This window comes from Paramacrobiotus metropolitanus, unplaced genomic scaffold (genome assembly GCF_019649055.1).
Source record: "Paramacrobiotus metropolitanus isolate TYO unplaced genomic scaffold, Prichtersi_v1.0 Parri_scaffold0000016, whole genome shotgun sequence".
NCBI lineage: Eukaryota > Metazoa > Tardigrada > Eutardigrada > Parachela > Macrobiotidae > Paramacrobiotus > Paramacrobiotus metropolitanus.
In genome coordinates, this window is record NW_026570236.1 from 677,954 (window position 1) to 702,541 (window position 24,588).

The 24,588-nt window shown below is 42.7% G+C and overlaps 4 protein-coding genes across 9 annotated transcripts; 3 read left to right on the forward strand and 1 right to left on the reverse strand.

The window, feature by feature from the left end:
* Positions 1-206: 206 nt before the first annotated feature.
* Positions 207-4,775, reverse strand: LOC129585188 (GPI transamidase component PIG-T-like). The gene is made up of 6 exons (XM_055477780.1): positions 4,199-4,775; positions 3,870-4,047; positions 3,304-3,419; positions 2,621-2,920; positions 1,629-2,045; positions 207-1,043 (listed from the first exon to the last, which is right to left on the reverse strand). Exons 1-6 carry the CDS (start codon positions 4,374-4,376, stop codon positions 487-489), a joined length of 1,746 nt encoding a protein of 581 aa, XP_055333755.1. The 5' UTR covers positions 4,377-4,775; the 3' UTR covers positions 207-486.
* A 173-nt stretch (positions 4,776-4,948) lies between these two features.
* LOC129585164 (glutamyl-tRNA(Gln) amidotransferase subunit A, mitochondrial-like) lies at positions 4,949-10,069 on the forward strand. Its single transcript, XM_055477748.1, has 5 exons — positions 4,949-5,620; positions 6,326-6,789; positions 7,266-8,586; positions 8,781-9,056; positions 9,605-10,069. The coding sequence occupies exons 1-3, from the start codon at positions 5,188-5,190 to the stop codon at positions 7,797-7,799; spliced, it is 1,431 nt and encodes a 476-aa protein (XP_055333723.1). The 5' UTR covers positions 4,949-5,187; the 3' UTR covers positions 7,800-8,586; positions 8,781-9,056; positions 9,605-10,069.
* Positions 10,070-10,698: 629 nt separating this feature from the next.
* LOC129585372 (uncharacterized) lies at positions 10,699-19,892 on the forward strand. Of its 6 annotated transcripts, none has more exons than XM_055478022.1 (13): positions 10,699-10,834; positions 11,125-11,519; positions 11,702-11,814; positions 11,972-12,148; positions 12,216-12,447; positions 12,513-12,769; positions 15,194-15,764; positions 16,761-17,063; positions 17,396-17,508; positions 17,805-17,942; positions 18,215-18,446; positions 18,580-18,836; positions 18,943-19,892. In XM_055478022.1, exons 2-13 carry the CDS (start codon positions 11,152-11,154, stop codon positions 19,530-19,532), a joined length of 3,351 nt encoding a protein of 1,116 aa, XP_055333997.1. In that variant the 5' UTR covers positions 10,699-10,834; positions 11,125-11,151; the 3' UTR covers positions 19,533-19,892. The 6 variants fall into 6 exon arrangements, with proteins under 6 accessions (XP_055333997.1, XP_055333999.1, XP_055333995.1 ...); XM_055478024.1 differs by having other exon boundaries at positions 10,737-10,844; XM_055478020.1 differs by having other exon boundaries at positions 10,793-10,924.
* Positions 19,893-23,248: 3,356 nt separating this feature from the next.
* LOC129585375 (uncharacterized) lies at positions 23,249-24,563 on the forward strand. The gene is made up of 3 exons (XM_055478029.1): positions 23,249-23,373; positions 23,543-23,799; positions 23,969-24,563. The coding sequence occupies exons 2-3, from the start codon at positions 23,568-23,570 to the stop codon at positions 24,556-24,558; spliced, it is 822 nt and encodes a 273-aa protein (XP_055334004.1). The 5' UTR covers positions 23,249-23,373; positions 23,543-23,567; the 3' UTR covers positions 24,559-24,563.
* Positions 24,564-24,588: the final 25 nt, after the last annotated feature.

A 24,588-nucleotide genomic window follows, 5' to 3' on the forward strand; every position in this document is an offset into this window, starting at 1 on the left:
TACTAATATTCTTAACCGTCAACTTAACTTGCAAATTGGGAACATAATTTTCAACAATCAAGTGTCAGAAAAAATGTTATACTTTTGCAAATATCAGTATTAGCCAACGTTTGCCGCAACCTTTTAATCTGCTTACATTTTCCTTGGTCTGTGCCATCTCACTACGTAAGTGTATTAGTAATGCGCAATCGGACCTGGATCCCACATAAAAACAAAATTCCAGTTTAATTATCATTAAAGATACCTCGACAATAAACAGCTGGACACTCGCTCCCGAAAGCCAAATGTCAGATCAGCGTCAACATACTTTCAGATATTAAGCAGAAAGTTTTAAAAACCCGACCTTTCACGTATCCCAAACAATCAACAACGGATACGATGAACGACTACAAAGATCAACAGCGCGCACTCCAAGCAGTTTTACCGCGTAGGAAAAAAAACAATCACTACAAAATATATCACCCGAGATCTAGGAAGACTTATTCCTCATTCCTTGTGCTCCTCATTCTTCCCTCGCCACCGTCGCAATCGCCCCTTCACGCGCTCCATCACCCCGGCCACCACCGTTTTCAGCCTCTTCAGCGGAGGGGCGTGTTTCTGCGGATCGAAGACCACAAAGCGTTTGGTGGTGATGGCATGGATCGGGCCGAACGCCAGCGCCAGCACCGTACACGTCATACAGATGACATTGTACGGCATACTGAAATCCGGTGTGGGCAGACTCACCAGCAGCGCCTTGGTATACAAGCGCAAAAAGCAGGCATTCTCAGTAGAGCGGAGTTGTGTGAAGTTCTTGGGGAACTGGAAGTCTTGGCAGTCGGCTAGACGGGCGCTGATGACGGCCGGCGGAATGTGAAAACCGTGATTGGCATCCGGAGGGTATTCCGTCCACTTCAGTAAAGTGTAGTCGAATTCGACGGAGAGCTCGACGGTGGTGGCCGGCGGGATAGTAAAGAGGAGTTCGATGTGATGAGGGAGTTGACGGTCACGGGCCAGGACGAAGTGCTGGCGGGTTATGGGAACCGGTGTGCCTTTTTCCAGATCTACGGTGTAAATGGGAATTCATAAGTCGGAAAATGCTACGGTTATTAGATGATCACCATTATCCATACGTTACAATGTAGAAAGACTGAGCCTGTCTGCTCCTGCGGACAAGCAGTTCTATTCAATGCTTTTCACGAATAACTAAGCAAACTGTGCAACTCTTTTAAGCGAAGGTCCCTAAAAAATAATATACCATGATTATTCGTATCAACAACGAGACCGCGAACGCTATTTCGAATTTTTTTTTGTCAAAAGAAGAGAAATTTCGCTCGGAAATACAATGCTGTGGTTACCTACAAATATTATGACACAGTTTTAGTTTGTCTGCTTTTCGTGGCGAACAATTCCAGATCATGCTCTACTTTAAGCCATTTGGTAATAGGTTTTCTAAATTTTTCCACAACACAGTTTCGACGGAGAATCAGTTTTATTGGTGATGCACGCAAGAAAACCGTCTAAAAATAATGCAAAATGAGACTACTTTCGGAAATAATATAACAAATTACGCCGTAGAAGTACCACGAGACTTGGAAACGGCCATTAAGCTACGTCATTTAACACACATGACGGTAACTCATTCCTACCTTGCAACCGGATTGTATGGAAATACAATCTCAGAAACCATGGCACAATTTCCATGTACGACACCGTCACCGGCACGTCCGGATTATTGTTTTTCATCAAGCATTTGATTCCACCGTACTGTTGACCGACGCCGGACACATAGCGATGCACCTCCAAAAAGGGCGACTGGGTGTGCGTGTAATCCATCGCATGGGAACTCTTGCCGCCGATGTTTCGCTGCGGTTTCGGGAAGGTAATGGTGTTGCGCAGATCGTACACAGCAATGTCTTCTTCATGGGCCACGGTGAAATACGTGGGAGCGGGATAGAACACCATCCCACGACTTTTCATGGACTGGTTAACGTACACCAAGGAGTGGGTGGCCAGTGGGCAACCGGAATCCACGTCGATCTCCAGTAGATCCCGTAATGACCAATCTGCAACAATAAACTGAACATTTTGACATCCTGGCAAATGTACTTTTTTAACTATAACTGCCAAAATTTCTGCTACTGCCACTGTAACTAATGTACACTAGCATTCGCTTAAACCGAATCTTCGCTCCAACCTGAACACAAATGACCAAGTAAACTAGAACAATCCCGTTACGCCACAACGAATCGATCAAAGATGCGTACTAATACGGTATCTCGTAGTTCGTTTCCATATAAATTTCATCAAGGTATGCAGTATGTACCACATGCCTAAACAACTAGAACGCGAACAGTGCAATACTCTTAACAGAACAAAATAAATTTTAAAGGTTTTTCTGTAAGAAAAAAAACTATAAGATAAAAAGAAAACTGTTTATTAATTGTTTAAATTACTGCAAAAAAAGCAGCCTAGCACTCATCTTTTGATACGTTCTCTAGTATGCACTTCAGAAAAAGCACAACGCTATGTAGGATATCTTTTACGCTCGTGTAACAGTCTGGTTTAGCGATCATATTGTCAACGGTGAAATATCGACGAGATTCAGAAAAAATCCCCGGCTTATGTTAGTTTTCCTTACTAAGTTTGTCTTCGTCTTCGATGCTGCCCGGCAGAACAGCAGCCGTGGCAGAAACCTCCAGCTGCAATCGTTGTTCATGGCATTCAGGATCCCCGCACACCGGTTTAACGTCAAAAGCAATGTTGAAATAATGAGCGGATAACAATTTGACGGCGTTGAGCAGTTTGGCCAATCCAGCACGATCGTAGCACGGCAAAAGTTTCTTCCAGGGTGTTAGGTTCTCCGTGCACAGATTTTCTCGCGGTAGCATACTGTAGCGAAGTAAGCTGGTATTAACGGATCGTGACGAGTCTACCAAACCTATAATGGTTTAAAGACTGGGTAAACTCACATGTCACGCTTGAAACTGCGGCCAAAGGGCGCTAACATATTTTACTCCAAACAGAAGCCGTTCCTAATCAAAGCATTTTTACGCTGCAGAATAACGTAGAAGAGCGACGAGAGATAGCGTGAAACCAGTTGCACTTACATTAGCACATTAGCACCAAGTCGCACGACATAACTTTCCAATATGTCTGCTTTAATTAGGGACGAATCTATTTTTAATCTAAAGAGTTAGTTCTCTTAGTTGGCCTTTCTGAAAATCAATCATCATCTTTTTTTAAAGTTGAAGGAAGCTTTATTTCTTATTCGTTCATATAAAGATATACGAAAAACTCCAAATTAGCCCACGCGCAACTAACCTTCGGGCCGGAAGTTCCACTGCGGCGAAATCGAGTTCACACTGCTAATATCGTTAAAGGTGGCGCATAATAATCCAGCCAGTGAATTTGTCAATCCCCGCCACTTATCCGCAATACTGTCATAACACAAGTTGTCAATAATATTGTCATCATTGATAGATAATACTGATAAATTATATAAATTATAGCGATTTAAGAGCTGAACAACGTTACAGTGCACAAACACATCAGTGCCGGTGTAAACGAAATTACGCGCAACCGTCATTCGTCATCGACCAAATTTCTAAGTCACGAACTATCCTTCAATAATAAATTAAATTTATTCAGAAAAATAAAAATTCGACAGCGGCATATTATGACCCCCGTCTGACGTGATCCATCAAAGCTGTGCGACAAATATCAAAAATCACTGCGAGCAATCTGTGGAAAGTATCGTAGTGTGTGGGCCAAAATATCCCAGACTGTAGCCGAATTGGCAATTCGAACGATCATTGGCACGTCAAAGGTGTACGCAAACATTATTAAATTTTTTTACTTTTACACACAAAGATAACGCATGCATTTACCTGGACGCATCGTCCTGGAACCAGGCCCACACTTCAGCTCCGGAAGGCGCCGACAGAATGGGATATCCCCATTTTTCATGCCGAAATGCACCTTGTGTCAGACGTACATGCAGCTCACGCACGTTGTGCGCTTGGACGATATCAATAACGGATTTAGGGAAGTAGTCCATGTGGACATCTATAGGAAAGCAAACTTAACAGCATCTTCGAATGACTAATCTGGCTTTGGTACAGGAATTTGTAGCTGCGTAGTCAGAACGGCGTTCTGAGAACGCTAACCAGTTAGGTATAAATGTATAATTGTTGTGTTCCTGTTTTCAGTGCCTTACATTTACTCCGTAAAGGCGTGCTGATGGAAAACTTGAAATGCAGATACACGTGCCCTGTACTGAGAGGAGAGACAAAGAGTTCTTCGGAAAATCTATCAGAGTTTTGGCTTGAAAGGGTCTCCACAGCAGCCAGAAGCAGGAGCGCAGGCAGCACAGCAAAAGCACCAACACGTCCCATTCTGAAGGCGCCTCCGACGAAGAACGAACAATTCCGCGGAGGATCAAACAGTCTAGCAGGAATCAGCGACAGCACAAAATTTTCTTAAAATAACCGAGAATCCGAGATCTTCAACAAGAACTGTAACTGCAAAAAGGCATCCAGTACATGGTAGGATCGAGATGGAATCATCGATGGTCGAACCGTGTCAGGACGGAATATTCTAAAACTCAAGATTGCGTATTCATCAACAAGATAGAATGGATGTGCTAATGATTTTCTTCCATGACTTGGATCCCAACAACATTTTACTGGTTAATAAAATGGTACTAAACGTTCTAACAAATGTGCTCGAAAGTCAAGATCAATAAAAAATGGACATCATCGAAGAAAAACTGAAAAAGGCAAAAACACCTTAGGCTTATAATAGCTGCTTTATTAGGCTGTCGTCAAAGCAGTTTTTGGATGCTTACTACATTTTGCGACGCAACAGCATCCGCCCGGTAGGCGGTTAGCGTATGAAAAATTTATGCTGAAAGTTTGAAGTCATGAAGTGCTTCAGTTTTTTTTGGCTGCTAATTCTAATACATTGTTAGTATTCTGCCTGTTTGCGGCTTGCCTTGTTGTTGTTTTTTTGCTTTGGCTGTTTCGATTTTACCAACAGTAATTGATTTTGAAATTTAGAGTGCTTTGAGATCCGGGCTTTAATTTGACCACTGACAGTGAGTGCCAAACTCCCTGCTGAACATCGAAGAATGGTTTTCACACTGGACTAAGTGATAAGTGTCATAAGTCACTCAAGTTTCACAACAGTTTGTGCGAGCCACGAAACATGCGCTCCCTTCCAGCAGCATCCATTGCGCACTTGCGAAATGCTCTGCACAGCGGCTCTAAAACCCCCGAAGAAATCCTCTCCGTGCATCAGACAGCATGGGAGAAGTCTGCGGCACTGAATGCATTTGTAACCAGCCTATTTCAGCACGGATCAGCCTCTGCATCACAATCTCAGCAGCAACAGCCGCTGCAAGGGATTCCCTTTGCTGTCAAAGACAACTTCTGTATTAAGGGTATTCCCACAACATGCGCATCCAAAATGCTGCAGCCCTTCGTTCCGGCCTACGATGCGACGGTGGTGAAGCGACTGCGGGATGCCGGAGCGGTGCTGGTAGGAAAGACGAACATGGATGAATTTGCCATGGGCTCCGGATCAGTGGACTCGGTTGTCGGACCAGTCAAGAATCCCTGGAATCCTCTGCACATAGCAGGTATTTTGTGATTCGTATTTGTGTCTTACAAATTTTGTGCAATAAAATGAATAGCTTATGTCGTTTCTGTCGATTTCAGTTGAACGATATACATGCATGGCTGATCGATATAATATGACTGCGCAACAATTAGGAATTATCAGTATTTCTACACTTTCCTTTTTTTCGCAATTCTTGAAAGCTTGAATTTGGAACAGCAACTGGAGCAATGTGTTCGCGCTTTAATATTGCGTACGATAAAGGGAAGAAATTTTATTGTTCTTTTGGATGGAATAAGTAAACCGAAAAAATTTATCTGCACAGCGCGTGGTAATTGCCAAATTTTTTTAATTTCTGTTTAATTCTAATACTCTAACACCCGCCGGGGATTTAGCCACTTAACTACAGCACAGTCACAATTGTTAGCGCAGTACTGGTCGGAGTGAATTTTTGTATTATTGCTTGGGTTAGTTTTTCAAGAATTTCCATGCCATGCCCATGTTCAATAGTTTAGAAACTTTAGAGATAATAGGTTTGCGGATTGTGCGTTTTGTGATTAGTTAACTCGCTTGCCGTATGTGAATGTTTTAACCAGAGCGGGTTGTGGTTGATCTTATTGCTTTTGTACAGTCGATAACTCACTTGACAATGAATGCTCCTATTTTTCTGCAAATTTTGCTACGTTTATATTAAAAAGGTAAAAGTTAAAACAATTTATTTTGGCAGGCGGGAGTTCAGGAGGGAGCGCCGTGGCCGTCGCTTCCGGTGCGGCGCATTTCGCCCTAGGCTCCGATACCGGTGGCTCGGTGCGGAATCCTGCCGGACACTGCGGCATTGTCGGATTTAAACCATCATACGGATCGGTTTCGCGTCATGGCCTCATCCCTCTCCTGAACTCTACGGATGTACCTTCCATTTTTGCCCGCTTGGTGGAGGATGTGCGGACAGTGTTTCGCGTGATCGCTGGATGCGACATCAAAGACTCTACCACATTCAGGAAGACGCTTCCGGAGGAGAAAGCGGACGTTAAGCGATTGCGGATTGGTGTTGCCAAGGAATACAATGTCCCCGAGCTCAGTGACGACATGCGAGAGTGTTGGATGCGCGTGGCTGATGCACTGGAAGAACAGGGAGCGGACGTTAGGAGTGTCTCGCTGCCGCATTCGGAATACGCGAATGCGTGTTACACGGTGGGTTTTCTCGAAGGGGTGTTGCGAGAGAAGTGGAATGCTTGAAGAACCAGTTTAGTGCTAACTGCTAACCGATCGAAAATTTCAGTGCCTTCTTCAGTCTAAGGAAATTTATTCTGAATACAGTACTTCGTCATGTTTTGATCGAAATTGTCCGGTAAAGTGCAATTTTTTATTCGACGACACTCAACGCTGCTGTTAGTTCAGCTTTCGTCTGCTTTTGTAGTACAATGACATTATGGTTACTGCATGTGGGGATAATAATACTTCTATAGTTAAATGTTCGTGCAAGATATGTAACCTGTGGTCAAATTTAGTATCTGTATTAACTTTTTTGACTGAAGATTACTGCATCAGTGTCGAGCAGAATATTGTCGCGTATGACACCCACATGGCGCAAAGCTGTAATGCCTTCGATTTGAGAAGCAGATTTCGTTTCCGATTTGATTGCTTACTTAATCGCCTTCTGCTTGTAGGTTTTGAACACATGTGATGTCGCATCGAATATGGCCCGTTACGACGGAATCGAATTCGGCTACCGGAGCAACACCGACCGTTCGAGTACAAACGCCCTGTACGCTGCCACCCGCCACGAAGCCTTCAACGAGGTCGTCCGCGGTCGGATCCTGGCGGGAAACTTTTTTCTCCTTAAACGCAACTTTCAGAATTATTTTGTACGGGCGGCGCAAGTACGCCGGTTGATTGCCGAAGATTTTCAGAAAGCCTTCGACAGTGTGGATGTGATATTGACCCCGGTGACGCTAACCGACGCACCGAGTTTTCCGGATTTCACAGCCATTGATAATCGGACGCAGCAAGAAGTGCAAGATTTGTTCACCGTGGGAGCCTCGTTGGCGGGGCTCCCGGCTGTGAGTGTACCGGTTAGCTGGTCGGCCAGGGGGTTGCCTATGGGAATGCAGTTGATTGCGCCGTTTTGGCGGGACTATTTTCTACTTGATGTTGCTGAAATACTGCAGCATTTGGTAAATTTTTACCATGTGGAGAAATAAGAAAGTTTGTGAGTGTGGTGCGCATCTGTTGTACGTAAGTACAAAAAACCGATACATACGTCCGTCCAATCACAGCTGCCGTCCATTGTTCTCGGCTGTTTGTGTGCACTGCAATATAAGTCAGTTCACGTACACACGCTCAAGCATGCAGCATGCTTCATCATTCTGTCGATCAGACGCTGACCATAGGGCTTACGTACCATGGTGATAGACGCCAGATTCGCCACTTTTCCAGCTCGCAAGCAGCTGCTCTGTTGTTTTTTGTTTAGCATTTAACGGTTCCCTTTTAATTACGCTTCTTGTTTCCAACCGTATCATCAGACATCCACAGCTACCGTTCGTGGCAGCCGTTACCGACGTAGTATTCCTCACTGTACTTAGCTAAATCGTGCGACCATGTCGATTCCCGTGTATTCGAAAAGCAGGTCAGGTGGCGACGTGCTGATTCTCGACGGCTATGAATATTTGCGGAACGCTACGATCGGTGCCAACCGGTGGCGTTGCCGAAAGGCTGCGGTATGTTACGGCGCGCTGGAGATGGGCGAGGAGGAGGCCAGACTGCTCAGGCCTCACCGTTGCGATCCCGCAGCTACAGACTCACGCCATGAGCAGCAGGAGCCAGCAGCGGCGTCCCCGCCGTTAGCCGCAGTGACGGAGAGGCTACAGATGCCTGGAAAGGGTCAGGCTGTAAATCCCGCGGAAAGTGAGGATGGAGAATGGGAGTATCCGGAGCCAGAACCGAGCCAACCGGCCACCGGTTTGGCGCGCACCAGCAAATCAGCGTCAGGTTCGTAGTTAAGTTTGTGCTTTATTAATTGGTTATACAGTACAAGTACATTTTCTAGGTCGCGTTGGCTTCTAAATTTGTAGTACAGTATTATGCGCAGGGATACAAAAATTGATGTTCATTTTATCAAGTAGTCATGAAATTATTTATTTTTTTGTATTCATATCTTATTGTTAGCTGATGTTCTGTTGTAGATACGAGTATCTTTCAATTGGCTACGGCTGCCATGAGCGCACCGGTGCAGGGAAATGCAACGAAAAGGGCCAGAATTGCGCTGGTTCCTCGTGCTCCAAGGGCACCAGCATCGCGCCGAATTCGCAAGCGGCTACCTTCACGTCGTGCTGCTTCTGTGCTTACTTCTCCGGCGATTCCGGCTCTGTCGATGGAAAGCAACGTTGTAGCGCTGCCGGCTCCAGTGGGAAACAATGTGGTCGCGGAGACCGTTGGGGCTAATGCGGCCGTAAAATTTGGTAAGATGGTGATTATAGTGCTTGTTAAACGGCAGACATTTGCGAATTAAAATAGGCTGAATTATGAATGCGGTCGGTTACGCTTTACAAAAACGATAGATATCGAAAAATTATTAAAACTTTAAATCGGATTCAGAGATAATTAAACTGAGATCATGGCTATAAATATTCTTTCAGTATGGAGCTAATTTCGTTAAAGCTTTGTACAAATTGTATATATAATATATATTAACACTGTATACTATTTCTACCAGATGTATATTTTATGTCTGAACAAACATACATACTTCATAATGTCATGATATAACAGCTGGTGGAATAAATGCTTTGAAACTACAGTAATATTTTAAAATTACATACATATGGTAACATATCTACTTATCGAGTCATACAAGTAGTCATAATTCCAGTAAAACTGTAAGAATTTAAGGCGAAATGCTTTGCTTACTTGTTAGTTGTCCGTAAATTCGGAAAAGAGATTATGGAATTCAGAATACTTTTTAAACCCACATATTGTATAGGTATCGTTTTTGGTTTTTCTTCTCTAGGACAATACATAACTGCCATGTTGGAGGTTCTCCGCCCCGAACAGATGCGGCATTTTATGGCGGCCATTCAAAAGTTGGTTGCCGAATTACATCTGAAGGCGGCTGACAGTGAATTGGACTGACTGCGGTTCCGACGTGGAGATGATTTTACTCGGGCACAGCGCCCGTTGCCATTGTTTTGGACAGGTGGTTCGTGTTGGTAAAGAAGAAGGCATTGTGTACAAATCTCATCACTTCCAGTTCCATGGTTGAATGATTTGCTCAGTTCGAAGTTGCAAAGCAGTGCCTTTGTTTTTGCTTCAAGTGGCCGTAATGATTCACGGACCTATGCATTCGGCGTTTTCCTCTTGTTGTTTATGTTACCTTTATTCGGGCAATCGCCAGTACAGATAGAGTTACAGTTATACCTATGCAGATCCGTTTTGTTTTAATGTCTTAAGAGAAACATGTTTTGCATTAAAAGTTTCAACATATTTAGCGCGTTGCGTGTAAATCTTCTTAAGGTAGTCACTCCGACTCAGTAGCGTTTTAGTTGGGCAATATGCGTTTCAGTTTGGTAAATTCTGCCATCCATTTGTATTCAGTTTCTGCCCGTCCGCATGTAAGACAACTTGTATTACATGCGGACGTTGACGTACCATTTTGTTGATTTCGCTCACGGAAGAATATTTATTCATATTTCATAGTTTTCATGGCGAAATCTGGATTAGACGATCTTCTCTAGAATTTTGGTATGTTCGACACATGCTGCAGCAGCGGCGTTACAATGGTCACCAGTCACTACGTTGCATTAGGACACATACGATCTACATTTTTAGGATACACTTTGGGATTTACACTTTAGGATACCTACGATTTATATAGATACTCAGCGGAATCCACCAAGACACATTCTATCTGTGTAATTATTACTTCAAAATTAATTTAACTATTCGTACACATCGTCAATGCACAGCCGCATTAATTAGTGATAGGAGCACAATAATAGCGTTATCACGAATAAACAACAAAGGCTTGTCATACAACATGGCATTTGAAGTATAAACACATTTACAGTAGTACTTGTACTTCGTGTCTTATCGATGCGCTACAATCATGAATTTTGCAAATTTGAAAATACGCCACACTCGCACACGCGCGTAATTAAATTACTTATTACGGCCTGCAATAGGTCTGCTACTTTGTATACTTCTACGCATCATATTGAAAGGTTTATTGTGGATTTAACTCGTAAGAAACTGTGAGCTATACTACGGTAGACTAATCAGTGGTTATCGGGTTTTTGTGCTCAGCTTGCCATGAAAGATTTTTTGCTCGAAAGTTCGTACAAAATAGGTGCAGGAAAATCTTACAGATTTTGATTTGAAATGTTTGCCATCAAGTGAACAGAACAGTTTCGATAAACCTGCGTATTTCTAACACAGTGCTATACTCGTACTATTAAAACTTTATACGGTACTTCGGAGCCTTTTTAGCACTTTGTTACTTTTATCTGTGTTTTTTATCTGTATCTTTTTCAGCTTTTTTTGGGAGGAGTCGCAACAATCATGTTAAGTTATCCAAGGGTGGCTTGTATATCCATGGTGGTAATCATTTTGTGCACTGATGCTGGTGTGTTTTCGAGATCAGTAACAAACACAGTGGCTGATGATATCCATGCCATAATCGAAGAGGAACTAGTGGCCTGCAATTTGGATAAGAAATTTGCGTTTGGTGTGGCCGTCATCGGCAAAAACGTCTTCGGAAATGGCAAGACAAGGGACGTAACATTCACTGGCGGATATGGCTACAGAGAACTGGAAAAGCGCTCATTGGCTGATGAGGACAGTATTTTTTGCATAGGATCCATTTCAAAACATATGACCGCGACGCTTATAGTGCATCTCTTGGATTTGTTGCAAGAAAAAGGTCACCGGTTGGTATTATTTTTCATCCTGTGTTCAAGAGCACTATTGTACTCTATTCTACACTAATCAAGCAATTAATTTTGGGTCCGTGTGATAGAGGTACAAACCAGCAAGGTTAAACCCAAGCGATAACTAACCGGTTAGTTATCGCTGGTCAGTACTGACCATATTTTTTTACATTAATTAACAGGTATACACTACAAACCTTAGTTACGGAGCTTGACCATAGTCTGGATTTTCCCGGCTCATCTTTTCATGGTATCACACTGGAAGATATTTTAATTCACCGAACCGGAATTCTAGGTAAATACATAATTCTGATCGATACATGATTAGTTAACATCACGAGTATAAAGTGCCACAACTTGCAACGATATCGCGTTATATTTTTACTCGTATTATGAAACAGCCAAGTGCGGTTCATTCGCCAGAAACGACCTCAAATGTTTTCGATCAACAGATTTCTCTGGTCCAGCTATTTTTGGATACTCCAGAAACACGACAAAAAAACATATCGCTTGGGTCGCAGCCAATGCGCCTCGCGCGTCTCCCAATAGGACATCCTGGATTTATAACAATCATGTTTTCGGAACAGCAGGTTCGAATCGGTCCATCCCAGCCGGCCGAAATGCATTACGTATAACAGTTACACGGTATAACCCAACTGGAACTCTGGAAGATTACAGTAGCTGTTGAATTGACAGGATATTTGGCGGAAATTCTGGCAGAAAAACTGCTGGGCAGATTTGTTTCATGGGAGGAACTTATGGATTTATATTTCTTCGAACCTATGGGAATTCACGAGGATGTCGACATTGCGGGATTGAATTTCACAGCGTTTGCGAGGTTAGCTTATCCGTATCTAACGCAGCAAGGCCGGTATCGCGCGGTGGATCCGGATGTAGTCGAGCTGATTGGTCCGCTCGGGCCTGCTGGGTAATAGCTAAAAAAATATATATTTTATTATATTGCATATGAACTTATTGATGATGTATTGTCAGAGCTGTATGCATGTCGCCAAAAGCGATGGCAGTTTGGATGCAGTTTATCTTAAATGGAGGGTACCACAACTTTGTGCAATTGGTGTCACAAAAGTCCTTGGAAGACACGTGGAAATCACGCATGTACGAATCACCTAACCCACCCACGAAGCCCTTACTAAATTTGGGGAATCGAACATTCACGTTTGCCGAATATCAACAGGAGCTCTCAGATAATTCTGGTTATGGTTTGGGATGGTCAGAAAGCCGACACCGAGGTTCGTAATTTTAAGTGGTTTTGAACACGTTACACGTTCAGACGGTTCACTTGCTTTCGTCCTGAACACATTTATAAAATACTGCATAGTAAATGTCAATGCATGCAAATTACCTAACATAATTTGACACAACAATGAATTTATTTACGGTCTTGTTCGGGTGGAATTAAAGTGAAACTTAAACGATACTTTATGAAGGAGCTTTGAGGAGTACTTGTATCTGTACATAGGTGTTCATTTTGATATACTATAATTATACCGGGCGCGACCTACTGACCTACTTTTAAGCGTTTTATATGCAACTTTTCTTCCTGAATCCAAAAACGTTGGTCCCGACTGAGGAACTCAAACCTTCCAGAGTTACAGACAAAAACAGAAAACCCGGCGCAACTCACAAATACTGCGTACTCACTGTGTTATTACATACGCTAAACAGCGAAACACAAAAACTGAAACAAAATCGCTTTCAAAACAACCTAAGAAACCTGAGAAACCTAAGAAACGTAAGAATAACGTAAGAAACCTAAGAAACCTGAGAAACCTAAGAAACCTTAGAAACCTAAGAAACCTAAGAAACCCAAGAAACCTGAGAAACCTAAGAAACCTAAGAAACCTGAGAAACCTAAGAAACCTAAGAAACCTAAGAAACCTAAGAAACCTAAGAAACCTAAGAAACCTAAGAAACCTATGAAACCTAAGAAACCTAAGAAACCTAAGAAACCTAAGAAACCTAAGAAACCTGAGGAATCTAAAAAACGTAAGAATAACCTAGGAAACCTAAGAAACCTGAGAAACCTAAGAAACCTGAGAAACCTAAGAAACCTGAGAAACCTAAGAAACCTGAGAAACCTAAGAAACCTAAGAAACCTAAGAAACCTAAGAAACCTGAGAAACCTAAGAAACCTAAGAAACCTAACAAACCTAAGAAACCTAAGAAACCTAAGAAACCTAAGAAACCTAAGAATAACCTATGAAACCAAAGAACATTAAAAAGTTAAAAGAAATCTACGAGTTAGAAATAAAACAAAATTAAAGCTGGTGCGGTCTGGCTAACCGCTCCTCGAACGACAGCTACTGGCTGCTACACCAAACGCATGGACAGACTTGCTTGAGTGCACTGCCAGAGCATAACATTGCTTGATTTGCATTTTCTGAAAACTTTTTTTTCAAGAGTTGTTTTGGGTTTTCCTCACTCAAAACACATATAAATATAGTTAAAAAACATTTCTATGCGTGTTTCAATCAAAAACGGTCAAATCGGCTGCGCCCGGTAAAATACGATATCATCTTTATTTTCGTAAAACAGTACTTCATAAATAATATCGGGCTCACAGAACACCATAAATTACCACGAGGTCAGAGGTGGACAAGTATTTTTGAATCACAGAAATAAGTATGTAGTATATCGTAGTTAAAATAATTGATACATACTTATGGTTAGTACGTACGGTACCACGTACCAAACACAGACGAGTATTTCTGAAATGCTTAATTTACACTATTGGCTAAGTACAGTAATTCGGAAATTGACTTCGTCAATCGAATTAGATTTCACTTTCTTTGATTATTAGTGGTTCGGTTAGAACCTCGGCAAAATTTTTGGGTTTTACCTTTCGCAGTTTATGAACAATGCAACTGCTTCTCGTCGTACGCGACGGAATATGCAAACTGCAAGCCGGAGCTGCGAACTGCAAATCATAACCTCGGACACTTACAGAGAAGTTCCGGAACCAAAAAGCAAACAAGGAGACCGGCGCGAATTCAGCCTGCACCGTCCCTTCAAAACCAATAGGGCAGCGTAACTAGACGCGCCAAAGCACGGGGTGCATAAAAGCGACCCATAACAATTGGGTGTCCGGCTTCGTGACCAGTAACTGTAAAATATTTTCTGCAAAAGCAGTTTTTTAATAAATAGCATCCACAATTTCTTTGGCGTGCATTTTAGATAAAATAAAATGATTTGAAATTGGTTAAAAACAAAATTTTATCCAAATTGTCATGTTCGAATATAAGGGAAGGCAGAGCGTATTAACGCATATTTCACGGCTAAACTGAACCAATAAGCAAAGGAAAACCTGAGCAATTAGACAAAACTAATTAAGCGTAGCCGTATTCAGTTGTAATTATTTGGAAGTATTGTATTGGAAGTATTGCATTTGCGACCGCAAATGCTTTTATTATTCTGTTAGTGCATTGGGTTTTGCCACAAAAAAGAAAACGTTTATTGTTTTGTTACAGCATGGCCTGCGGATACGATATCATAGATACTGTACTCACTGTAAATTTGTACCCATTACCTTATTTACAAAACCCAGTGTTTTATAGTACCCTGTAAAATTTTAAAAAAATGGTAACAGGCACTGCAGGTAGTATATAAAGCTTATATCTGTATTTGCTATTTTTGTTAATTTTTGTTGTTCGCAGGATACCGTTATGTTCAGCACACGGGTGGATACCTTAGTTATGGCTCTATATGCAGCATATTTCCGGAACTGAATATCGGAATACTGACATCATCCTCTGGTCCGTATCTTCCCGTTGTGCAAGACATGATGTTTAGACTACATTACCGGCTATTTGACTACCTGATGCAGTTGGCTCCTCTTGTTCCCAGCGATAATCTGTGCCATCAGCATAATTTCACGACACTCCTTCAAAAGGACCTACCAGCGCAAAACGAGAGTGCTGGCATATTAATTGACCCAAAATTTTACGTGGGCGAATATTATCATCCTGTCCACGGTATTGTCAGGATCGAATACGGTGATCCTCTGACGCTGTTCCTTGGTCGGGATAGTAACGCGACCATTCAGTGCTTATTGTCGGCAAGGGAGTGTTCCCTACGTTTTAACGGGAAGATGTGGTGGCTGTCGGATTCGGATGCATATAACGAAACTAGGGATATCCGATTTGGTTTTATGGACACTGGGTTCGTCAGTACTGTAACACTTCCGATATATATGGAGGCACTTCCGCCGGTTTTTGAGAAGGTTAGGTAAGCGGGTGAGCGTTGAACCAAAAAGCGGCTCTGTTTATAATTTTTGGGTAACCAAACTTATTCTGTGTAAAGTTCAAAATACCGTACAGCCGGTATAGGTAAATGTACACGAGTTTTCAGAGCTGCGTTATGTAAAAGGTTGCATGTACAAAACAGGAAAGCGCGCATGGACAAAGAAAAAAAATTTGCTTTCATTTCACTGTTCTTTAATAGTTGTAGACGTGTTGCCATATCAAAGCATTATAATTAAATCACAACTGTCTCTGTCTGTGAGTGTTGTATCGGCTGTGGCATTTCAGAAATTCCGATCATAAAACCATATTAATAATAGATTGTTACTTTGTTATTGAATCATTAACCAAGTGTGCTTTATTCATTAGGAAGCATACCATTTTTCATACCATGGTTGTCTTATTGTAAGGATGCATTTAAATTCGCTATTTGCATTCGGTGACCACATTTTGCCCTAAAAGAAAACGAATCCTTTACAATACAGGTATTGTGTTCTGTATCGTCAAAACAGAGATAGTATGCGTTATCGGTGTAGAAACAACTTAATTGTCGAGCCATAACTTTAGATTGTTCTTATTGTAATCGTGGACAATATGTCGTCACTTTTATCATTACATATGTAAACCAACGATAGCCTGGATGTTCCTTTAGGTTTGCCGATTTAAAATCCCATAATCTGCATTATCGTTTTTGGCAGCGAATATGTGTATGCAATATCACCCACTTGAAAATTTAGGACTATAATAACAATCGTTGCGCGGGAAACGTCAGTCTGCTTTAGCGATCGGTACATAGTTTAAGAATAGTTCTACCCTGAAAATGTGCTGGTCAGAGCTTAACAAAAAATAGTTGAAATTTGTATTGTGAACGATATCTGCATGAAACAAATATTGCTATTTCTGGATGCTACTATAAACCATAAAAAATGTTTACTTTAAGCTCCCTCGTTATATTATTCTGTATTGTGCCCTTCCTTGCCAGTGCCGGTGCACGGTCTGCAAGCAAGTCAGTATTGCACGATATTGATGTCATAATCAAAGAAGAAATGTCGGCATGCCATCTAGACCGGAAATTCGGTTATGGCGTTGCTGTTATTGCAAAAAATTATATTGGAAAAGGAATTAGAAGAGATGTGACATTTACTTCTGGATATGGATACCGGGATTTGGACAAGAAAACCTATGCCGACGCGAACACCATGTTTTGTATTGGATCGATTTCAAAACATATTACCGCAACGTTGTTGGTCCATTTATTGGATTTACTGCAAGAACGAGGGCACCGGTTAGTAACTTATTTTTTTAGTACTTGTGCATGTACTTCTGCTGCTGCCACAGGCATGGTATCTTTAAATTTCCGTACGAATTTTTGTTAAATTTGTAAAGTTGTTACACTGCGACATCAACGGTTACTGCTAATTACTAAACATTACAGCAGTCTACTCGTACTACGAGTAGATAATCAGCCAGCAGCACGATAACTCTCTATAACTAAATCACCGCATGTAGAAAACTTCCGTACTTACTGCTCAGAAGTCACGATAAATACGAAAAATTAGCCAGATCGTATTAACTATTATCCTCGCAAATTGTGTAGCTACCTATCGTTTCAAATAGGTACAACCTGCAGACACTGGTCACCGAACTTGACAAAGATTTGAACTTTCCGGGATCACAGTTTATTGGCATTACCCTGGAGGATGTCCTTAGCCATCGAACGGGAATCGCGGGTATGGGTAATCAGTTCTCTAACAACATGCACTACTGCATGCATCAACTATGCATTTCTGTATAGTCAGACATGCATTTGGGTAGCCTTCCGTTAGCGGTTAACTTACCATTACACTTGCAATAGTACTTGTACTAATGTACACGTACAAATGCTTTGAAGAAAATATTATGAGCATACCCTTATTGCCCGAAACGTAAAAACTATTATTCCGTAAATAAACCCATGAAAATGAAACATCCACTAAGGACACTGGTGTTTTGGACAATGTAATGTATTTGTACTATGTTTTCACAGATTATCTGGCTCCTATCCTTCTGGGAACACCCAGGAATACGACAAGAAAACATGCTGCCTGGGCTGCCGCCAATGCTCCGCGCGTCTTCCCCAACAGACAGCGTTATATGTACAACAACCACGTCTTCGGTGCAGCAGGTACAGTGTAATGTACAACAAAAAACTTTCGGTCCGAAGAAAAGTCGTTTTTGGCGTTCCTCGCTGGCATGAGGATAAACAAAACGCGCGCGATTACAGCGTCAGCCTACCACGATATGTGTAATCCATCTTGCATAAAAACTTGAATATACCAGATTTTGGTTACAATAATCATATCGCGGTAACCATCAGCTCACAATTCTTCCCCAAATGACCAAATTTTCATATGCAGCGTGCACAAAGTCTGCCAATTGCAAAAGTGACTTTTGCAGGCTACTTTGCGGAAGTCCTTGCCAGAAAGCTATTGGGCCGTTCTGTTACATGGGAAGAGTTGTTGGACATGTATTTCTTTGAGCCATTGGGAATACACCGTGATGTCGATTTCGCCGGCTATAATTTTACATCCTTTTCAAGACTGTCCTTTCCACATTTGTCCGAGAATCTTCGCTACCGTGCAATGGACGCAAGAACGGTGGACCTAATCGAACCAACTGGCCCTTCAGGGTAACCGCTTACGTGTACACGGGCCCAAGCCAAGACAAAATTGCTTTTTGTCAATTTTTGAACTGATGACCATGCCGTATGAATCTTAGATTATTAATTTGCATGTGCGGTACCTTAACTGTGAACTTTTTAGTTCTGTGTGCATGACGCCCAATGCTATGGCGGTATGGATGCAGTTCATGCTTGAGCGGGGTCAGCATAGATTTCGACAGTTGATTTCAAGTAAAACTTTGGAGGACACGTGGAAAACACGAATAATGGGCCTACCCGAGCCACCTCATCCTCCCGCAACGAACCTGGGAAACCGAACGTTTACACTGGCCGAATACCAACAAGAGATGCTCGAGAACCTGGGCTATGGATTAGGATGGATGGAGACAAGACATCGAGGTACAGTATATGTACAGTACATGAACAAATGCCACACTTACCGGTGTATGCACAGACACACATCGATTCGGTTTTCTTGTATAATTATCGGGAATTATCATTACAGGGCATCGATTAGTGCAGCATTCAGGCGGATACCTCAGCTACATGTCGCTATATTCTATCTTTCCGGATCAGGATATCAGCATTTTCACCACTTCCGCTGGACCCTACATTGGCATTACTTCGGAAATGAACACCAGGTTGCATTATCGACTGTTTGACTATTTCATGCAACTCGCTCCTCTGAATCCAGCGGACAGTGTTTGTGCTCAGGTCTTCAATAGCAGCATTCCCAAAGCGCCATCTGTATCAAATCCTGCTACTGTGGTAACTGTCGATAACAAATATTATATTGGTGAGTACTACCATCCGGTGCACGGCATCCTGAAGATCGAAGACGGTAGTCCAATGAAGGCCTTCATGGGTCGCGAGGGCAACGCCACGATTGAATGCACAACATCGGTGTCCCAGTGTTTGCTGCGGTTTCACGGGATTACGTGGTGGGTGTCGGGATCGGATGGTTATGGAACACCAGACTTATTAGGGATCGGCTTCAATTTCGCCCCGGATGGTTTTGTCAACCAAGTTACGGTCCCTATGTACTGCTTGGCAGATCCGCCACTTTTCGAGAGAGTATCGAAAAACAGAACCTAATTTTATTGACAAGACAATATAGTGCTAAATAAGGTGGTGTGTTATAAGATTCGTATCTTCACTGGTTGTGATAAGGAACTTCTTTGACAATTCTCGAAGTGCGAACTATGCACTGATGTCGAATTATTTAAAAATGGGTGGTCATAAAATAAAATTGCACAACATTATTACTGCAAACATGACATTGTTTTATCAAAACAAGTGAGCAGTCAAGGAACACCAGTTAGATTAATAAAACAGGTACTTATGAGTACTGTAGCTGGTGGCTACCCTACGTGCAGCATTAGCATCTATATAACATACAACTCACAAGTACTGTGTACAGAGTTCGTATTGTCTATAATTAATCCTCTTTGTCCAGTCCTTTCCTGATTTGCAGTTCCCACACCTGGATGAGTTGACCTACCTTGGTGCACCATTACACAGCGACGCAGTTGCGGGCACTCTCGTCGCCGAAACTGAAAAGATCGCGAGGATGACTCAGCGTTTGACTCTCTTGCCTGCTCACCATGCTTTGTACCTTCTGAAATGTAGTATGGGACCTGTAAGAATGATTTACAGATTACGCACTGCACGTTGTTATCTTCAACCAGATTTGTTGCGACAGTTCGACAGAATGATAATCGGCTGCCTGTGCGCAGTTACCAAATTACCGACGCCATATGGATGCAAGCGTCCTTGCCGGTCGCACAGGGTGGTCTCGGAATTCGGAGCATTGAGAAGCTAGCTCTGCCGGCCTTTTTGGCCTCGGCTTACTCAGTGGCTCAACTTACCTGCGAGATAGTTGATTTCGACCCGGAAAGGTACTGTCGTGGCGCCGTAGAAGAGTGGCAGCGAATGAGCGGGGCTGATCTCCCGACTCTCGAAACCCGAAAGCACCAGAAAACATGGGACGAACCAGTCATCCAGGGTTCAACGGAAGCTTTGTTGGCGGCCGCACAGTCAGACATGTCCAGTGAAGCCCGTCTCCGAGGCGTGAGCAGCAAAGAAAACGGGGCATGGCTGGAAGCGCTCCCAGCAGCATCACTGGGAAATTTCCTGAACGATACCACACTCAGAATCGCAGTCGGCCTGCGCCTCGGAGTACCGATCACCACACCACACCGTTGCATCTGCGGTGAATGGGTAGACTCACGAGGATATCATGGCCTAAGTTGCAAAAAAAAGCCGGGGCCGGATGTCCAGACACAGCTGCCTTAATGCCACCTTAAAGCGCGCCTTCGCTTCAGCAGGTATTGAAACGGAACTGGAACCACCCGGTATCTGCCTAACCAATGGTATGCGTCCCGACGGAGTGACGTTGGTCCCGTGGGAAAGAGGAAAGATGTTGACCTGGGATGCTACATGTGTGTGCACAGTAGCCTTGTCGCACATCGTGGCAACATCGAAACAAGCGGGAGCAGCCGCGGCGCGCGCAGAGCAGGATAAAGTGGCGAAGTATCGTGACATCACACCGGACTACATGTTCCGTGCAGTAGGCGTCGAAACACTCGGACCTTTGGGACCAGACGCTTCTCGCATGGTCACCGAACTCGGACAGATGATACGCGCAGAAACGGGCGAGATACGGGCGATTGAGTATCTGCGCCAGAGGTTCAGCATTGAAATTCAACGCGGGAATGCGGCCTCCGTCATGGGAACAGCACCAGCATCGGCTAATTTAGATATTTAGATGAGATGTTCAGTATAATCAGACCGTCTATCTCTGTTGTCGGTTGAGACTGTAGATTACATCTTTATTATGAAAGATTACAGTGTATTATGTGTTGAAGTGATGTAGTTGAACCAATGGATTAAAAGTAATTAATCCTCTTGTAATTGTGGATGCTGTATTGTACAGTGCATTGGCGTAATATATTTATTTTCTTGTTATCATGCGTGCATCGTACTCGTGCGCTGCCCACTCGCTAGACAGATGCGCACAAATTTCTGTTGGAGTCGCTGATTTTTAAAAATTAATGTCCTAAATTCAACACCAAAATGCTTACTCGGAGTAACTATTGAGCTGTCGTTTTTGACAGTCATAGTTGTGCCAGTATCATATTTGTACACTTTGTAGCTTCTATCAATGGCGCCCGCTCAGAACGTCAGTTTGTTTTCATGGTCAGCATTAATTTTACCACATTAGTACTTTGTGTTTGTAGTACAAGTCTAAGAATTTGTTGATTTGCAGTTTCCCAGTTTATTACACAAACGCTGCAGCTGTAGCGTTGACGAAGCGTTCAGTCCTTGAAAAATGTCACTTCTGGCTGCTGTTGTACTGAGCACATGTGCCAAATTGGCGGAAAAATTCTCGACCACATTTTTATGTTTTTCAAAATCTTACACATTATTACGAAGAAGCAGCCAGTGTACTTTCGTGGTTACTGCAGTCCTGCAGTAAACTGTCACTTCTGACCGGCGCTGCGCGAGCTCATATGTATAATCCGAGAAAATGTTCAACTATGATATTATTTTCAGGTTGCTAGTACGTATTGCAACCTTTTTTACCAGTTTTAGCTCCAAACCCGGGACAACGTCAATGACTGGCGATATTGATTTGATAATTAGAGAAGAGCTATCAGCGTGCCATTTGGACCAGAAAGCCGGTTACGGTGTGGTGGTGATTGCAAAAAATCGTCTTGAAAACGGCGTCAAAAGGGACGTTATATTCACATCCGGATATGGATATCGGGATTTGGGCAAGAAGACGCCTGCCGACGCGGACACAATGTTCTGTATTGGGTCTATGTCCAAACATATGACCGCAACATTGTTGGTGCATATATTAGACCTGCTACATGAGGAAGGGCACCGGTTAGTAAAAGTCACGCTTAGCTTATAGGGATTCTTGTCACCATCCGTAAAATTTATTTATTATGTCTGTAGTTAATCAGTTTGATAGCGCATTAATTGTATTGTCAGATAATGAATCATATAATACATTAAAAATTTTATTAAAGTCTAATTATACTATGACTAATTATACTATGACTAATTATACTATACTAATTATACTATGTCTATGTTATTATTATGTATGCGATTTGTATATATGCAGGTACACGTTACAGACAGTGATCACTGAACTTGATCCCGATTTGAACTTCCCTGGATCACAGTTCATTAACATTACTTTGGAAGATGTTCTTAGCCATCGCACAGGCCTTACAGGTACCGATATTGTTATTACAACCGTATCCATCATGGCATAAACGACAGCCAATTAAACGCAACATTGGCTGAGTTTGTCCACATGCATGTGTCATGTGTGCTATGAACGCAAACCTGGTTTAACCATTTAATTTGCATGTTCAGCTACGAATTACTTACCGAATAACTTGTAAAAACTGGGTTAATAACAAAATTTGTAGATTATCTCGCTCCTCTCCTTGTGGGGTCGCTCAGAAACACGACAAGAAAACATTCGGCATGGGGCGCCGCGAATGCTCCGCGGTTGTACCCAAATAGGCAGCGCTATATGTACAACAACCACGTTTTCGGTACAGCAGGTAAGTTTTGCTTCAAAACTGGCAACAAATCATCCATAAAATGCTAATTGCAGTGACCTTTGCAGGATACTTCGCGGAAATCCTTGCAGAAAAACTGCTGGGACATCCTGTAACGTGGGAAGAGTTGTTAAAATTATATTTTTCAAACCATTGGGAATTCAGCCTGACGTTGACATAGCAGGCTATAACTTCACATCATTTTCAAGATTGTCATTACCCTATATTTTGTCGGAGACTGACGGTTATCGCGCAATGGACGAGAAGACAATAAGCCTGATCGAGCCGCTTGGGCCTTCTGGGTAAAATACTTTCGCGCTCCTTCTCACCTTAACAATCCGACTGTAAATCTGGTAAATGGCAAACCGCTAAAACCCGTGTTTTTGTATTTTACAATGTACTGTACACTCTGAAAAGAGTTCTAAAACGTACAATACATCAGGGCGCTGTATGTATTGTACAGATGCGTTTGCACACAGGACAGCGTTAAAAGCTGAACAATCTCATTTTTTAATCTGTTAGTGGTGCCTGTTTAACTCCCAACGCAATGGCTGTTTGGATGCAGTTCCTGCTCGACCGGGGGCGGTTCAAGTCTAGACAGCTGATTTCACGTAGAACTTTGGAAGACACATGGAAATCGCGCATTTCCGGTTTGCCCAACCCACCGGACCATCCTGCATCAAATTTAGGAAATCGGACGTTTACAATAAAGGAATACGGACAAGAATTCATCGAGAACGTTGGTTATGGTTTAGGGTGGATGGAAACCAGGCACCGAGGTGCGTTCTATACTGTTTACGTATATTATGTAACTGTAAGTTGTAATTATAATATTCATCAGCACAACGTCGCCTAAAGAAAATTATGTAAGACGTACGTACGTCCGCGTCCGTCGCGCGACGGACCGCATTACACTAAAGGTTACGAAAATCTGTTACTTATCGTTAGGTTACCGGTACCTTCAGCATTCAGGCGGATATCTCAGTTATACATCCCTGTACTCGATTGTTCCGGATCACGATATCAGCATATTCACCACTTCGGCTGGACCATATAATGAAATTGTATCGGAAATGAATCAACGCTTGCACTATCGGCTGTTTGACTATATAATGCAACTGGCTCCTCTAAATCCAGCGGACAACGTTTGTGTAGAACTGGACACCCAGAATGCCAGCATTCCCGCAGTGCCATCGACGCCAGACATTGCCAGCGCAGTACAAATTGATAATACGTTTTATACCGGCGAGTATTACCATCCGGTGCACGGGATTTTGAAAATTGAAGACGGTAACCCCATGAAGGCTTTCATGGGCCGCGAGGGCAACACTACCATTGAGTGTACAACTTCGGTGTCACTGTGCTCGCTGCGCTTTCACGGGATTGTGTGGTGGGTGTCGGAACCGGATAGCTATGGAGCGACACCCGGATTATTAGAGATTAGCTTTAATTTTACCAGTGATGGTTTCGTCAGCCATGTTACATTGCCGATGTACTGCCTCGCGGTTCCACCTGTTTTCGAAAGAGTATCAACATAGCAAATTAAAACAGATCTGTATCAAGATAAG

Coding starts and splice junctions, on each gene's coding strand:
- LOC129585164 (XM_055477748.1), top strand. CDS start 5,188: ATGCGCTCCCTTCCAGCAGCATCCATTGCGCACTTGCGAAATGCTCTG. Junction 5,621..6,325: donor GAATCCTCTGCACATAGCAG/GTATTTTGTGAT, acceptor TTATTTTGGCAG/GCGGGAGTTCAGGAGGGAGC. Junction 6,790..7,265: donor ACGCGAATGCGTGTTACACG/GTGGGTTTTCTC, acceptor TTCTGCTTGTAG/GTTTTGAACACATGTGATGT.
- LOC129585188 (XM_055477780.1), bottom strand. CDS start 4,376: ATGGGACGTGTTGGTGCTTTTGCTGTGCTGCCTGCGCTCCTGCTTCTG. Junction 2,921..3,303: donor GTGGAACTTCCGGCCCGAAG/GTTAGTTGCGCG, acceptor AAACCATTATAG/GTTTGGTAGACTCGTCACGA. Junction 2,046..2,620: donor CGAAGACGAAGACAAACTTA/GTAAGGAAAACT, acceptor TTATTGTTGCAG/ATTGGTCATTACGGGATCTA.
- LOC129585375 (XM_055478029.1), top strand. CDS start 23,568: ATGGCTGTTTGGATGCAGTTCCTGCTCGACCGGGGGCGGTTCAAGTCT. Junction 23,800..23,968: donor GATGGAAACCAGGCACCGAG/GTGCGTTCTATA, acceptor ACTTATCGTTAG/GTTACCGGTACCTTCAGCAT.
- LOC129585372 (XM_055478022.1), top strand. CDS start 11,152: ATGTTAAGTTATCCAAGGGTGGCTTGTATATCCATGGTGGTAATCATT. Junction 11,815..11,971: donor TCACCGAACCGGAATTCTAG/GTAAATACATAA, acceptor TTCGATCAACAG/ATTTCTCTGGTCCAGCTATT. Junction 15,765..16,760: donor CCGGTTTTTGAGAAGGTTAG/GTAAGCGGGTGA, acceptor CTTCCTTGCCAG/TGCCGGTGCACGGTCTGCAA.